Source organism: Asterias rubens, chromosome 9 (genome assembly GCF_902459465.1).
Source record: "Asterias rubens chromosome 9, eAstRub1.3, whole genome shotgun sequence".
NCBI lineage: Eukaryota > Metazoa > Echinodermata > Asteroidea > Forcipulatida > Asteriidae > Asterias > Asterias rubens.
Window position 1 is genome coordinate 11,031,119 of NC_047070.1, and position 16,743 is coordinate 11,047,861.

At 38.4% G+C, this 16,743-nt stretch overlaps 2 protein-coding genes across 2 annotated transcripts in view; both read left to right on the top strand.

Moving 5' to 3' along the window:
* Positions 1-6,121, top strand: part of LOC117294744 (prominin-1-A-like) — an 81,102-nt gene extending 74,981 nt beyond the window's left edge. The window contains exons 21-22 of the mRNA XM_033777259.1: positions 4,022-4,102; positions 5,242-6,121. Coding sequence (XP_033633150.1) covers positions 4,022-4,102; positions 5,242-5,357 — 197 coding nt within the window. The 3' untranslated portion in view covers positions 5,358-6,121. The remainder of the gene's footprint in view (positions 1-4,021; positions 4,103-5,241) is intronic.
* Positions 6,122-14,783: 8,662 nt separating this feature from the next.
* Positions 14,784-16,743, top strand: LOC117294737 (extensin-like). Its single transcript, XM_033777251.1, has 2 exons — positions 14,784-15,651; positions 16,553-16,743. The coding sequence occupies exons 1-2, from the start codon at positions 14,814-14,816 to the stop codon at positions 16,741-16,743; spliced, it is 1,029 nt and encodes a 342-aa protein (XP_033633142.1). The 5' UTR covers positions 14,784-14,813.

Consider the following 16,743-nt stretch of genomic DNA (forward strand, 5'->3'; position numbering starts at 1 on the left):
GATTCACAAAAGTATTTATAGTTTCATTTCATATTTTGATTTCCATACATGTATATTTTCAGACTAATCAGTATCTATCAATTTTTTTAATATTATAAATCATTTATTAGAGTAAAACATTATTATAGGAGTGGTGTGTTTTCAGAATGAGCTGCTGGGTTTTAATTTTTTCTTTTGTGAGGTTGTTTCTTATTTAAATTATGACTATCTTGTGATAATTTTGAAAGATCTTTTTTTAACGAACATCACACATGTGGGTCAATAATCTCCAGCAAACGTTGGTCCAGTTGGTAGCTGGAGGAGTGCCTTGTTTCTGAGCTCTGCTTACAGCGCGGAGCTGTTCCCATTGGACTTTTTAGCAACCCTGTTAAATTACCATGGCTGCGCGGGAGTCTTCCGCGACCTCTTTTGTAAGTTTTACACCACGGTCGCGCTAAGTTGACAGGAAGGTTGGTTTACCATGCGTCCCCATTGAATTAATTTTGTTAAAGTTGCTTTACTTCTCAAAAAAAAAGTCCAGTGGGAACCTGGCTTTACTTTGATTGAGTCCCTGGTGACGTCACAGTGCTCTATGATTTCTAGGCACTATGGGGGCTTTTCTTGGCGGTATTTTCGCCCAGTATGGCATCGATCAACTGTGTTTTTTTGGTACTTATGAAGCAATATATATACGCACTTGTTTACCTTTCTATAACAACAGAACAAATAATGTTAATTTCGTTCAAGTTGATAAAATTGATGAACAACTCAAAAAATAAAACTATTTTTAAAAGGTGAACGAAACAGTTTGTAGTATTTGCATATTTTGTTGTTGTCATATGAGTTGCTTGTGACAAACTGATTATGTTTGAGTTGCTTAACAAACTGATTATGTAAGAAACAAACAAACAAAAGTAAACAACCTTTTATTATGGGTTTTTTGCCAAGCGGTCTTGCCCATCAGACTCGAGCTCTGATGGCCTAGTTATCAGAGAGTAGGTTCGAATCTCTGTTAGGACGCTTATGTCCTTGAGCACCACAGTTAACCATAAATTGCTTTACCCTAACCATTAATTGCTTCTCTTAACCCAGATGTTGAAATGGGAATCTGAGATGGTTTTGTGTTGGACTAACCCCTTAGTGCTAATAAACAGAAGCTTGAGGTTTACAGTAAATGCTTTCGAGGGAGTTGAGAAAGTTTGTGCATTGGTCAAAGTATGCCTGATGAACCAAATAACAATGTTGCAAAGCGCATTGATCTAGCTACAATGTTGCAAAGCGCATTGATCTAGCTACAATGTTGCAAAGCGCATTGATCTAGCTACAATGTTGCAAAGCGCATTGATCTAGCTACAATGTTGCAAAGCCCATTGATCTAGCTACAATGTTGCAAAGCGCATTGATCTAGCTACAATGTTGCAAAGCGCATTGATCTAGCTACAATGTTGCAAAGCGCATTGATCTAGCTACAATGTTGCAAAGCGCATTGATCTAGCTACAATGTTGCAAAGCGCATTGATCTAGCTACAATGTACTAAAGTATGCCTGATGAACCAAATAACAATGTTGCAAAGCGCATTGATCTAGCTACAATGTACTAAAGTATGCCTGATGAACCAAATAACAATGTTGCAATGCGCATTGATCTAGCTACAATGTTGCAAAGCGCATTGATCTAGCTACAATGTACTAAAGTATGCCTGATGAACCAAATAACAATGTTGCAAACCGCATTGATCTAGCTACAATGTTGCAAAGCGCATTGATCTAGCTACAATGTACTAAAGTATGCCTGATGAACCAAATAACAATGTTGCAAAGCGCATTGATCTAGCTACAATGTACTAGCCCTCGATTTCACAAAACTCTTCCAACATGTAACTAAGGATTAATCTTGTGACTTGGGACGAGTCCCAACCCGTCACTGTAGCATGCAGACCTTAAGATTAATTCTAAGTTATGAAGAGTTACTCGTCCTAACTCGAGATAAGACGAGTCCTAACTCTTTGTGAAATCGACGGTAGGATGCATGAACATGTGTGTGTGTTGTATAAGAACCCAGTTTTGGTGTTTTTAACAGTTTTGGTTTCTAAGGTTTATTTTGAAGAACCGTGTGTTACCATTTTAAAAATTGATATCGATTAATTTGTTATGGTGTGTTTCCTGTGGAAGCAGCGACTAATGTACTTTATCAAGCATGCAAGCAGTTTTTTTTCAGCCAAGCATGCTCAGAAAACAATAATTTTGCAATTCGGACCAGGACAAAATATTCAGAAGCGTATGTAGCATGTCTTGGTCGAGGTGTCTATAACCAATTATCTTTAAATGTGTCATAATGTCAATGCATTTCTTTGAATTGCATCCAAGGATTGCAGTATAGTGAGAGAGTTGCGTCGACTTAAAATTAGATTCCAATTTGTGTCCAAAACATGCATTGGCGAATACAGGGTACCAGACTTATCAGCACATTGCACTGTGCTGCATTTGTACCTAAAAGTAGAGACTTGACCAAAGAAAACTGGTCCCTCCATGTCGCAACTCTCTCAGTACACAGCACTGACCAGGACTATCTAAGGCATTTAAGAATCAGACTGCATGGTTTGGCTGGTTTGGGACTGCACAAGTAAACTAATCAGCTAGTTTCTCGATCAGGCTTACCATCATAATCATAGTCAAACAGTTTGGGCGATGAGTTACTAAATGGTGTTGGACTGAAGACTGCACTAGTAAACTGATCAAGCTTTAAATGGGATCAGGCATACCACCATAATCAGAGTCCAACAGTTTGGGTGTTGAGTTACTGAATGGTGTTGGACTGAAGACTGCACTAGTAAACTGATCTAGCTTTAAATGGGATCAGGCATACCACCATAACCAGAGTCCAACAGTTTGGGTGTTGAGTTACTGAATGGTGTTGGACTGAGGACTGCACACTAATAACGGATCAAGCTTTACATTGGATCAGGCATACCACCATAATCAGAGTCCAACAGTTTGGGTGTTGAGTTTAAACTGAATGGTGTCAGACTGAGGACTGCACACTAATAACTGATCAAGCTTTACATTGGATCAGGCATACCACCATAATCAGAGTCCAATTACCTGGGTGCTAAGTTACTGTACACGTATGTTGTTTGGGATTGCAGTTACTAAATGGTGTTGGATTTAAAAGGGCGATGAAGGAACCTAGTAAATCACTTACAGGAGTTAAGCTTTACTAACGCATTGGGTGAATCGTTTCCTTTTCTTAACTACCGGTACATTGTAAAGCTAGCCTATATGTTAATATCTGAGGTTATACAGGCGGGTCATACCTGGAGGTCAAATTGTGAGATCTGAGGTCAAACAGTCAGGTCATACCTGGAGGTCAAATTTTGAGATTAAACATTGAACTGAACCTCGAAGCACTGTTAAATCTGAGGTTAAACAGTCGGGTCGTACATGTACCTTCAGTTCAAATTCGGAGATCAAACTCTGATAAACCGCTGAGAACTGAAATACATGTCGAATTCCAAGATAAATCACTGCTACGCAACCTCAGAGAACATTTTGGTGGGATTGAAACAATGTAAGTTCTGTTCAAGTACCACAGCTCGAGCCTGCCCTTAAAAGAAGTACGTTAGGTAGTTTAATCCTGAAGTTGAGAGTTTCACCTGTTTCAGATAGGCACGCCAGAGTCGCGCCGAACCAAATAGATTAAGACTGACCATAGGTCGACCCAAATAAATTTTGGTTTCAGACAGGCGAACTTAACATAACGTTAACATTGGCTCGGCTCATGAAAAGATCAGCGTCTGAAACCAAGGCCCTCAAGAGAAATTCCGAAACGACTGCAACAGTTGATCTTTCGACTTCTAGCGCATGTAGTCGCTCCTAACTGCTTCAGACGTCAAACTTTTCATGTACTTTAAGTCAGATTTTGACGCAACTCTGGAGCGCCTGTCTGAAAGGGGTGTAAAATGATAAGGGAATGACCCTCCTTTTTGGTTTTTGAATGATTTAGTCTAATAAAAACGATGTTGTTCTTTTTTTGTCTTCGTAGGCCATGATAACATTCGTCTTGTAGAGAGTATCAGACAGCAAGGTGGAATGCAACCTCAGCAGAATCCTCACTACATTCCAGGTAAGTCTGGACCCCAATACCACAAACCTGCTAAGCAGAAAATAGCAGGGAACCAGTCACAAGTAACATATGTTACACAGTGTTATAGCTTGTAATCTGTTTTCGCTAAGCAAGGTGTTGATTTGCTACATGTATATACTGTAGCAGTTTTAATTCTGAACAGCCCTGTGAAATCCTTACTAATTTTTAAGAGCAGAGCTGCCTTTAAGCACAACATTGGTTTAACTGCTATCTTTTGGAGTCACAGCATAACATTATAGTGAGATTGTGGGAGATAGTTCTTATTTCTGTTTTATTATTTAGCAGTCTTTCAAAACCTTATAATTGTGAACCCCCTCCCCAATTATTGGGGTAGAGAAATTTGTGGCTGTTTAAATGTTAATTTTAATTCAGCAAGTACTCTGCAAGACCTTGAACAGTTTGGATGGGATTCTGTCAGGAGCGTCACGTTTTAAAATTTGATTGGGGAAGGGTGAAGCTTCTTGTTTTGCTTGCCCCACTCCCTACGGGGGTCGATGTCAACCAAAGCTTACATCCCGAGGATACTGCAAAGGGGGGAAACCACAATTCAAGTCTGGAGAGAAAAGTGGGTTTCTGGTCCGGGTATTATTTTACAGCTTACGTTGACTTCAAACGTCGACTTTGAGACTAAACGCCCATTTGACCTGATTCTATCAAATTAAATCTGACATTTCTGTCTGTTAAAAAAATTTTAAACAAACAAATATACAAAATTGTTTACCCAAATCAAAAGACAAACATGTGGTTGTGGAAATAACATATTAATGAAGTGCATAATTGAAAACACAATTTGAAATGAGGGTAGAACTTTAATTCTTGGAATGTAACATGCATTCTTTTCCCTGCACGTACTAAACCACAATTACAACCCAGGTTTTTTTGGCGATATCTCGAAAATGCTACCAGTTTTTGAAATGAAATTTTCACAGGTTAGTTTTATTGTATATAACTGCATTTGTATAGAGTTTACGCTCCCTTGAAATAGAGACCTTTGGTTCTTGTACAATACATAAAAATTGCGTTAAATATGCAAAAGTGTTAATTACGGAGCACTGCTGCAAATGTTCATTGTCACAGGTATCTGAAACGTGTAAACACTTGTTTTTATAACTCCACAGATGATGTGATCAATGGTTATGACAGCTACAACAATCTTGGCCGTCCGATGGCACCTCCTCCAGCCTACCATCCCGGTGAGCCCCTTAATATTCCTCCACATGACTATTACTTCTAGCGCCCTCAACATCCTCACGAACCATTCTCATTGTTCCACCATGATCGCAATCCGTCATCATCAGCACATCAGCTCAATTTATACCACCATGATCAATTTCGTGTACAGATATTCTCATTCACTCATTTTCATTTAGGAGAAGTTGAGAAGCAAACACTGCATCAGGGGCCTTTCTCAAACCCCTGTTTGGGATCCGTATACGGCTCGGGCTCCGCTTCGATACGCAGTGGAAACACAGCGCCTACGAACTGGCCTTTAGGCCTGTACAACTTTGAAGCAGCGTGTATTTGCACGCAGTGATGGTTTTGAACATCACAAGGCGCCTGGAGTCCGCACTTGAGCCCAAGCCGAGGTTTGAGAAAGACCCCCTTGTCTCGCCCTTATGCTATCTATCGAGCCTTTAGTCAGGTACCGATGACGTGTGAACCCACCTCATAATGATCTTTACCATGTCTTCAAGGTACCACACTAAGAAGGTCACATCTTTGTAACACTACTTATAAGGGCTGTGGTTACAACTTAGGTCCCTGTCCACCATTTTGAATCCCATGCTGAAAGCACCCAACTTTAAAACTTCTGGGATCGCTCAATCCTTAACCAGAGGTGTACAAAGTAGTTTCAAAAAGGTACTACGGGTGTTTTAACCAACAGGTGGTTTTTATGTTTAACACCAAGTTAATTTCCTGTAATAATGTTGATGGCGTTTTCTCCAGTTTATTGTAAGGTTCTGATTTTTGTTGTCTGTTTAACAATGTGAGACTGTCTGTGAAACAATGTGAGACGGTCTGTGAAGGACCTAAGTTCATGGCTCTGCTTACCTTAAGCAGTGAATCGGCGCTTACGAAAGCAGGGAATTCCACGCTTACGCTAAGCAAATTTCATGGGTTCGCAGGAAATGCTTGGTGCATGTGTGCTTTCCACTTTTCTAGGGATTCTTTGCTTTACACTAGTAGCTCAGAAATTTGGCGCTTGTAAAGTAGGCGGCGGAGAGTCAGAGTGATCATAAGCGCAGAACTCAGCGTAAAACAGAGCCAAGAAATTGGGCCTACATAGATGTTTAACATCTCATGTGTAAGCGAACAAACCTTGACGTAATTCTTGCTCTTCAACAGATATAAGAAAACATCTGTAAAGTAATTGAACAAGTTGAAAGTATGAAAGATCAATTTTCTTTCCTGTATAACAATCTCTTCAGCAGTACTAGCTTTTACATAAACCTGTACATAAGTCATTAAGTGCTTTTTTAAAAATTTAATTGATGTTTTTGTATTATGCAGACAAGTAATACAAGTTCAGAAGGTGTGCTTTGTATATAACATGTAGATATTAACCTTTCTTCGCTGAAAGGCCAGGCTGCGAAAAAAACAATGATGATGAAAGAATGATGACAAATTATGATTTTCATTCAGAAATTAGTACCTCAAAACTCATAAAATTGACTTCTTTATTACAGCTGCAAACAAATGTTGATGAAAGTGTGTGTAATGACAAATTAGATCATGATCATATATAATAATGTGAATGAAAATGAATAGGGTATAAATCGGTTAAAGGACTTTTTTCTTGTCCTTTTTTTCCAAAATACAGCTCACGAATTGTTTTTCTCCTGATTTTTATTTTATTTATTTTTTACATTGTTTAAAAAAATGTAAAAGACAGATTGTCAAACAGTTAAAGGCATTATTGTTATGTGCGTCAAGATAAATTGTATTCTTCTGTGTTCTGCAAAATCCAAACTTCCAATAATATTTCAAGTTTTTGTGTTCGCTTATGTTTCATTTGAAAATCTTGCCAATTAATTTGAAAGCAACTGAACAAGCTTGTGTTATACATGTGGAAGAAACACAAATTTTATTTAGAAAAAAAAATATTATTTTAGTGAGGATGTCAGACAAAACAACACTTTTGCTTATGACCTTAACTCCATTTTGTGATTGAGTAAGATTCTTTCTCACTCTAAACTCAACACCTAAGCTGTTGGAACTCTGATTATTGTGATGCCTGATCCCATCCCAATGCAAAGTATTATGATATTTTGTTTACACTGAAAGCTACATTTAATAATTTCTGCGCAAAGCACCAATTCCACGCAATGTGTATTGTCTCGTAAAGTAATTTCTGCGAATTTAAACAAACTATTGCGTAACTTTTTTCTTTTCCTTTTTTTTCCCAAGTATATCTTGTAGTTGCTAGTTCATTTATCTTTTGTTACATATAACCACACTGTGTCTAACTTTTGTGGTTCTGTCATTTTTAATATTCAATTTATTATGTAAATGTATTCAGTTTTTACCAGGATGTTATATTTGTTAACTGAAAGACCAGTGAAAAATTAGGTTTAGTTCATTATATCCATTTTTATTTCATTAGTGCATGACAACAATATTTATTTATTATCTTAAAAACATAATTTTTAAGGTAAAAATACACAAACCGGTATTTAACATTTAGCTCATCAGTTTCCCACAAATTTAGTTTTTAACTTTTGGATAAAATTAATATTATTACTAATTGATATCCAATTCCGTCCCCCACAAGTTCATTTTTGTTGTTTTTGTGTTTGTTGATGTTTTTGGGGGTATCTGTGACTTTTTTTTTGTATTGATCAAACTAATACATCTAATTTTTTACAGAAGAATATGTTTTAAATTATTGTGGTCATTTTATTCTCCTCTGCCTCCACTAAAAGATAAAAATTAATCAAATTTTTATAGTTAACAAAATGATAACTATATTGTGCTGTGCCAATCGAATTGTTGAATTGTCCAATCTAGTTTTATTTTGGAATTTGCAAGGATTTTCTGAGTGAAGTATATACAAACATTTGTATGCCTCAAACGATTAACCATTTTTTCTTCAAGAATAATAATATCTTACATCTAGTTATTATCCAGTTATAGATGGCAGGTGTGTTAAATTTCAGCTGATTTCCTCGTTTTTTTGTTTCTTGCCTTTTCCATTGAAAGTTAAAACTGGAACTTTACTCTTTTGTTGTTGTTGTTGTTGTTGTTGTTGCTGCTGCTGTTGTCGCAATTCAGCTTCTCAGCTGTAAGGGCTGATTATTCTCAAAATGCTTAGTATCGGTTGGGTATGCTTGGCCCCCATGTTTGCTGTACCCATGGACATGTTGTCCCTATGTTTTGGCCGGATAGTTCCAAATCCATCAAAATATAGCAAAAGTAGTGACAGAATTTGGCAGATTTACTTTGAGAAGTTTATCTTGCTTCCTAAAACAAACAATCTCTTTTTTTTTAATGGTAAACACTTTATCAGTGTTCATTAACGATGCTCTACTTCAGATGTCATCTGTTTCATTTATACTTTTTGTGTGCTATAAACAAAGCATTTTTAAAACTTTCTCAGAAAAAGTTCGCTTTTGTTTTCCAATGACTTGCCTTTCCAACTAAAATTCAGTGACAAATTGGAAATGCCTGTCCCTCAGATTTTACAATTTTAATTTTCATACTTTGTGTACTCGTTGTTTTTAAGCCAGGCAAAAAAATACTGATAATTGTTTTTATTTTACCGTTGAGCACTTGAATGAAGTGTGCTATCAAATTGTTTACAAGCTCTGAATTCTTTGATTATAAAAGCTTGTGAAAGACAGTCAGCTACATTCTGTACAAATTAATTTTCAAGAGCAATTGTAGGTTTTTCTGCCCCATACAGGGCTCGAAATATACACTGGACCACAGGCTATGCGGCCAGTGATTTCAGCACCGGGCCATTAAACTTGTGACCGTACAAGTTCATGGGTCGATTTCACAAAGAGTCAGCCCTAACTTAAGGCTAGTCCTATGTTAAGACGATTAACTCGTCCTAGCTTCTCAGCTTAAAGGGCTGATTATCCTCAAAATGATTAGTACCACTCGGGTATGCTTGGCCACCATGTTTGATGTACCCATAGACATTTGGCCGGATAATTCCAAGTCCATCAAAATCTAGCAAAAGTAGTGACAGAATTAAATTCGAGCCCTGCAATAGATATAACTTTAAGTACATAATAAAGTGTGCTTGGTTTTGTGTGCTCGGTGACCTTCGGCTGTAGTTGATGAAAAAAGGCATGATATTCGTCTACTTTATGTCTGATATACATTTTTATTTTTATTTTGGAAAAAGTCAGGAAACTGTACCCCATATGAACATGCAAAGAAGTGTTCCCATTTAACATTGGATGTAACTAAACGCGAGGCCGCAGGAGAAAAAGTCCAATGGAAATACGGCTTAAGACAGACCGTGTGTTCATAAAATGTTTCCTACTTTCTCCAAGAACCAAATATCATGCAATTGCCAACCTTTATCTTGATTCAGAAAATTCCCCTTTAAAGCTGTTATTTCATTGCACTTAAACTAATTGTTTCTCTGCATTGAACTTCTGGAGAAGGAGTCAATGCCAAGAATTCTTTTCATAAAAAAATATGAAGAGAAGGCTTCAATATTTTAAAAGCGAAGGTCAACATTTAAAAGCAAACCCTGCAGGAAAAGATCAAAGGGATAGCTTATTTAATTGTTTTACTTGTATTACTTTGTAAGGTATGTTTTGTTTTCATAATAAAAACAGACGTTCTGAGAACATTTGATAATTGCCTTTGAAAGTTTATATTTCTTGTGGGTACTGTGCTAACCCCCCCCCCCCCCCCCAATCTACAAGTACATTATATTAAAACCAGATATGATTGCTGTTGATATATAGAGATTTTGATTTAAAGTCACTTATGGTTTGATTTTTAAAACCAATGTGGTGATTTTTAGACAAGGTACACCAAAGACTAATCCCAAGTTTATTCAGCACAATCTTAGTATTTAATTACTGAATTTACTTCTCTGCGCCTTCTCTTTGAAGATTTACAATCCCGCATTTGTATCCATGTCCTCAAAAAAAATTGCCTAAAATTCTTGATTCTTTGTAATGACTCTCTTTGTTTTCCATTTTTTTATTCATTTTGTCTTTCTGAATACTTCGTAGAGGATCGAATGCGAGAGAACAAAGGCACGCTTATTCAAGCCATGTTACAGGGGTTACCGCACCAGCAATCCTTTGACCATGTTGACAATGAGGGTAGAGACTTGTTGTGAAGTCAAGTGGTTTTGTCTTTTATTTTTATCTAACACCCAACACCAGTTGGACACTCTCAAAATGTTAGTGTGATTGTTGAAATTGTACAGTGACTATGAATTAACAATTAACAAGGAAAATATCTCCCAACTTTGCCGAACCCATTAATATTTAACTGAACTGACTTATCATGTATGTGTACACAATTCACCAGATTTATTTGTCTGTTTTATTGGTGTCTGGTTTATTTTTTGGAGCGTGGGGGTTGATACCTAGTTGGTCATGTTGTTAGGTCTGAAATTTCACTCATATTGGGGCATACATAACTGATGCCCCCTTGGAGAAAATAATTCCATCAAGGTATATAGTTAGTAAGGCACACAAGTTAGTAAGACCAAAATCAGTGCAACTGATTGGGGGGATCTTCATGGTCTATGTACACCTGTCAATTTATTGGACCAGAAAATGAATTGTAAAAAAAATTGTCAACGGCTCTTCGGTCTATTGCCCCATTTTTCTGACAATCGCTCTAATGCCGCGGGTCGTTAACAGCAGCAATGTAAAAACAATATTCATTTTAGAAGTATATGTCGTGCACTGTGCATGGCGAGCGCAAAATATTTTTGTACATGGTGTGTCGTTTTGAAACATCATCTGTCAAGATTTGTTCAGAGAAAAATTGTTTGATGAAAAAAAAAGTGTGCACTATTTAAGTCCAACAAAGCTGGAGCTGTTACTAAAACGCCTGGACTCCTGTAGCCACCCGTCTATTTGTAACGTTCAACGTAAGGTAAATATATTTTGTTGTCTAACACCCAATGTTGATTTAAAGGCAAAGTAAACCTTTTGTTTTTGTGAATCCCAAATATAACATGTATTGTTTCATTGTTTGAAAGTTAAACAAGATAAATGTAAATGGTATTTGAAGCTTTATTGCATGGTGTGGAAAATAAGAAGTAACTATAAATACTTATAAGCAGTAAACTTGCCGGTACAACCATGTATAGTATCTCTTTTGAGGGAGTGTTGGCTCTGAAAAGAGCCGGTGTTGTCTTAACGTTTTGAACAGTATACTCTGCTCGTCTTCAGGAGATAAATGTCTTTTTGAAAAGAAAAAAAAGTACAAATTGTGTCTGAAGAAAAAAATGTTTTACAGTTGTTTCGAAAAATATTTCATTAATGGCTCATGTTGTTTGAATTCTAACTAATCCAGATGGAAATGCAGAAGCATCAACTAGCCATGCCAGTGCAATGAGGTCACGGAGGTCATTGTCTACAAGCCTGTCCCTCCCACCATACAGCAGACACCCCTCTTTTGAAGATGGTATGTGCCAAAACCTCAAAGCATTTTTCTCATTAACCTTTTTACAATAATATTTCAAAGTCACTTTTGAAAATAATATGAAGGAAATATTTCTTAGGGAAACTTTTTAGCTTTCATAATACATTGGATGGACACCCCTAATTGGAAGATGGTAAATCCAAGTATTTTTGTCAAAAACAACATCGATTTATATAGAAATGTTATTGGTGATTGGTACTAGAACTTTCAAAGTAACTATGCTTACCTGAACAAGATTACCAGCCAAGGTACAACATCACATGTACAATTTATGACTGGTATCCTGCTCATAGCTGCTAAGCAGAAGATTGTTGAGCAATATTGTCTGCTTACACACCTCTATGAAATTGGTCCCTGACTGGAGAAAAAAATGCTGTCATTCCAGACAAAAATATTTGACCTTATCAGGCCTGATATTCACGGAGGCAACAAAGGCGATTGCCTCCACGCCCCCTGGTCATTGCCTTGGTGCCCTTGAAATGCTCCAATAGAAATTTACAATTTCCTTATCGGGTGCCCTTGATCAAGAAGGAAATGCCTAGATGCACTACTCTTTCAAAAACGAAGCATCGAGCCTGCTCTATAATTTCAACCAAATAACTTAGATTTTTATTAACCAAAAGTCTTTAATTCCATTCTGGCTGGCAGACGTTTACCCATCACTGTCTCCGCGTCGTCAACGGCATTTAGCTGCCATGATGATGTACCGTCGATCGGGGAGCAGCAGTTTGCAAGCATCACGCACTGAAGACAGTGGTTGGGGTGAGTCTATTACATATATGAAATACATTACAGATTTAACTTTAGAGATATGTTCGAATTCCATGAAGCAATTTATGAATGTGTTAACACCCCTTTCAAACAGGCACTCCAGAGTCGTGCCGAATCAAATTCTGAATTAAGTTCATGAAAAGTTTGACATCTGAAACAGTTAGGAGCGACTGGACGCGCAAGCAGTCGAAAGATCAACTATTGCAGTTCGGCCTGACTCTGGCAAGCCTGTCTGAAAAGGGTGTTACATGTACCCTCTCTACTGTCTTCCCATCATTATGTTGAATTATGAATAATAAGAGCGCTGATGTTCAAATTTTACCGCATGTACAATGTACATGTAGGCAGAGTAGTAGTTTAAGTGGGGTTTAGATTAGATTACATGTAGATTAGATTAGATTATAATTCTTTATTGTCCGCATAACATATACAGATAATTGTTTTCCATTGGCAATTGGAGACATTAAAAAATTATTATTATTATTATTATAATAAACATGTACTTGATTATAATTGGAGTTGAAACCTAATAATCCTTTTCAGAGCCACCCCATCACACAAGGTGTATACCAAACCTTAATATATCGTAATTCTACCATGCAAAATTCAAATCCTACTTAACCATAATTGCACTGTCCTTTGAACGGCATGTAAAACGGTAGGATCTGTGTGATGGGAAATGCATCCCAGAGTGATTGTTATGAGAAGGAACTCAATCTGATGTTTCTGGCATAGTTGGATGTAGCTTGTGCTGCATCACCTTGTAAAAAAAACCTGGTCATAATTGAAACAGAGCTCAACATACCTGCCGTCAATATAATCAGTTCTTTGGGAGGTCCATCAGGTCCAATTTCATAACCTAAGCTCAAATTAGAACGAATCTATATCTTGCTTGTTTAAGTTTCCTAACAGTTTGCTTGTCCTTTACATTAACAGGTCGGCAAGGCTCCAGTGTAGAAACATCGATACCATACTGGGGAAGCCAGCGAGCCGTTGAGTATGGTACAAATGTTTCCAGACTTTTTTGTTAATGTTAAAAAATCTGAAATGGTATGGAGCTGTGTTATCAGCCGCAGCTTATAGTTCTCATGCATATGAAGCGTCATCCCTTACATGCCTTAGGCAAGGAGGAGGGCAGATCAGCTGTTCAGCTGTTCTTAGCCGGAAAAAGTGCCACAGTTGACCTGGTAGCATTTTGTCTTCTGATGGGGGGGTCTATTGATTTCTGTAGATCCCTTAAACACCGCAGAATGATACCCATGATACCCATGCCTGTATACAGACTGTGAATCAGATAACCCTGTTTCAGTCCCAGGAGTAGGTGGCAATGTGTTCCTGGTGACAGTTGATTTGGCATGTTTGGTTCGTGAGCCCAAATCAGTTAAGTGTAGCCTTCACCTTGAAGTAGCCGTGGTGCCTTGTGATATTGGGCGAAATATCATCTAATTTTTATTTTTTTTTTGACTTAATGATTCAATAACTTGACTTCTTATTTCCCCTGCGTACTCCAAAGATGATGAACATAATCCTTCGTTTTTGTCGCCGAGCTCATTCGATCATCCTGCCAATAGTCGCCAGTCATCCTTCGAAGATGGTACATGTATATGCCTCCTTTGAACTTGGTACCTGTGTCTCAAAATATATGTATTTATGTGTGAAGTGACTTTGTAAAATTTGACATTTTGAATTTGATGTTATGTAGAGTAAAGATTCTTTGTTTACTTATCGTTGTAAAAGAACAATGTGTTTTCATTTTTTTATTTTGTGACAGTGGTGATTACATTGTTATTGCACTTTGTTTTTTTGTATCTGTAAAAGACTAGACTTGGTACGAGTCAGTGTTTGTGCATAGTCATCAGTAATAAATTTTTGTTGCGCTTTCACTCTGGTCTCATTTAATTGGCAATCCAGTGAGTTACTGATACATCATTGTACATAGCAAACGCTGTTGATTGGCCAATTACTGAAAAGTGAGGGCGCACATCAAGTGCTGAAATAAAGCAATGACAACTGATATTTTAGATGAACAAGCACTCAACCATAGTCGTACTCGGTTCAAGTCTTAGTAAAAAAGGTGTTTTTGTTAAATTACTGAAATAAATTGTTATTTTGTATGTTCTGTTGAGACACTTATTTCCAATTCCCAATTTCCAATTTCTTTGCAGCCTTTCCAATAGTCATCCCAGGTCCTTACCCACTGACTGGGCAAAGCGGCCTCTATCGTCAACCTTCTGATCCCCTCTTTGCCCCACCCCACCCATCAGTGTATAATAACCTATCACCATCCATGTCATACCCACCTGCCCGCACCACCCATATCCTAGTGCCGTCCACCCAGATACACCCTCCGTCATCCCGCATGCTGCACACCCAACAGTCGCTGCACCCTCCCCAGTCGCCCAAATTGGTACCCATGCACACCCATCAAGCCGTCTTCCCTACCAACTCCCCCCAACTAATGCAAAGCCAACCCACCCAGAACCCTCAGTCGATAACCATACAAACCCAGCCAGCCCTTTCTCCCCAACTTGTACCCAGTCACACCCAGCCATCCATGTATACAAGCCAGTCCCAACCCACACCAATCATGCACACTCAGCACTCATTCTACCCAGTAAGTACCCAGTCCTCCCACCCCTCACTACAACACATACCTCAATTCCCGTCAGCAGATCTTCCGTCACCCCCAGCACAACTTTCATCTCCCCTACCCTCAATTCTGATATCCCCGGGTATGATTCGACGACAACACAGGGTGGTGTTTCGCCAGCCTACAGTATCCCCACCTCCTTCTTCCCCAGTTCCCCCTCGATCCCTCCCAGGTCCCCTTCAATCCCTCCCAGGACCAGATTTGCTCTCTTTGCCATCTGCAAATATGAGACGCTCACCAAAGGGTCTGCAGCGCCAGACTGCAGTTACGCTACCATCATCATCACCACCCTCATTAGTACCAACAACATCATCATCATCACAAGTAGTGCCGCCCGTACCACCACCTCGGATCTCATCATCAATAGCAACCATTTCCGGGCGTTCATCGGTACCTCGTAGATCCCCGGTACCCGTGCCCCCTCCGAGAATCCAACTGCAAAGACAGGCTAGTCAAATTGCCAACGAGCCACCTGGTAAAAAAATCCTTTTCAGAACTTTACAAATTTTTTATTTATACATGTACAAGTGGCTGAGAAACAAATAGAAAAACCAAGCTTTTGAGACAGCAAACACCCATACACAATTTGAAATGGATGTGTATGGCACAATGATACCAGGGTTTGCTCATCTAGAGGTTGCTATACAAAAGCCCGCCCCAAACCGTGTGACATAAAGAATAGCAACTGTCTCTACAGTCTGAGGCATTCTTTTCTGATGAATTCAGATGGGACATTTTACCCGGAGCACTTATTGTCGATTGGCAGGGGTTAAACCCAGCGTTTCTGGCTGGTTCACATCCCAGGTCAAAATTCCAGTTGAACCTAGTTAAACTGTGTTTAACTGGAACTACATGTAGTTGAAAACCAGTTGATAAACTAGTTAAACACAGTTAAAACCAGTTGGTTTAATATGGAAAATGGACAGAAACCAACTGGTTTTTAATTTCAACCTAGTTGAACACAGTTAAACCTAGTCCAAACCAGTTGGTTAATATGGAAACTGAACGAGTTTGGTCACTATCCAGTTGAACCAGTTGACCCCAGTTAACTAGGTTCAACTGGAATTTTGACCTGGGATAGCAAGCACCCTTGTTTACAGGTTTCCTCAGGCTTGTGAGCTACAGTGATTAAGGTCACTTATGAGGCGTCCTTTTGGTTTCATCACCAGCAAAAATATAAAAATAATAATAGTAACAATGAACGTAAATCTCAGATAGCTTGTTGAAATCAAGAGGATTGGAATAAATATACTCTTCCAAATTGTGCATCATTCCTTCAAGTTTTAAACTTAAACTGATTGATATATCTCTGCCAGGTTTCAACCTGCAGAGCATGCCTCCTGCAGCGTTCAACCAGCAAAGCATGCCGCCAGCAGGTTTCAACCAGCGTAGCATGCCTCCTGCAGGGCACAACCAAAGGATGCCTCCAGTGAACACGTCGTATGACAACTATGACTATGACTACGACTACGTTCAGGAGGAGCCTATACAGCGACGCAACAGGGAAGGTGTCATGGCCGACATGCAGCAGTATAACAATAAGCCAAGAGTGCCTACTTACTTGTAA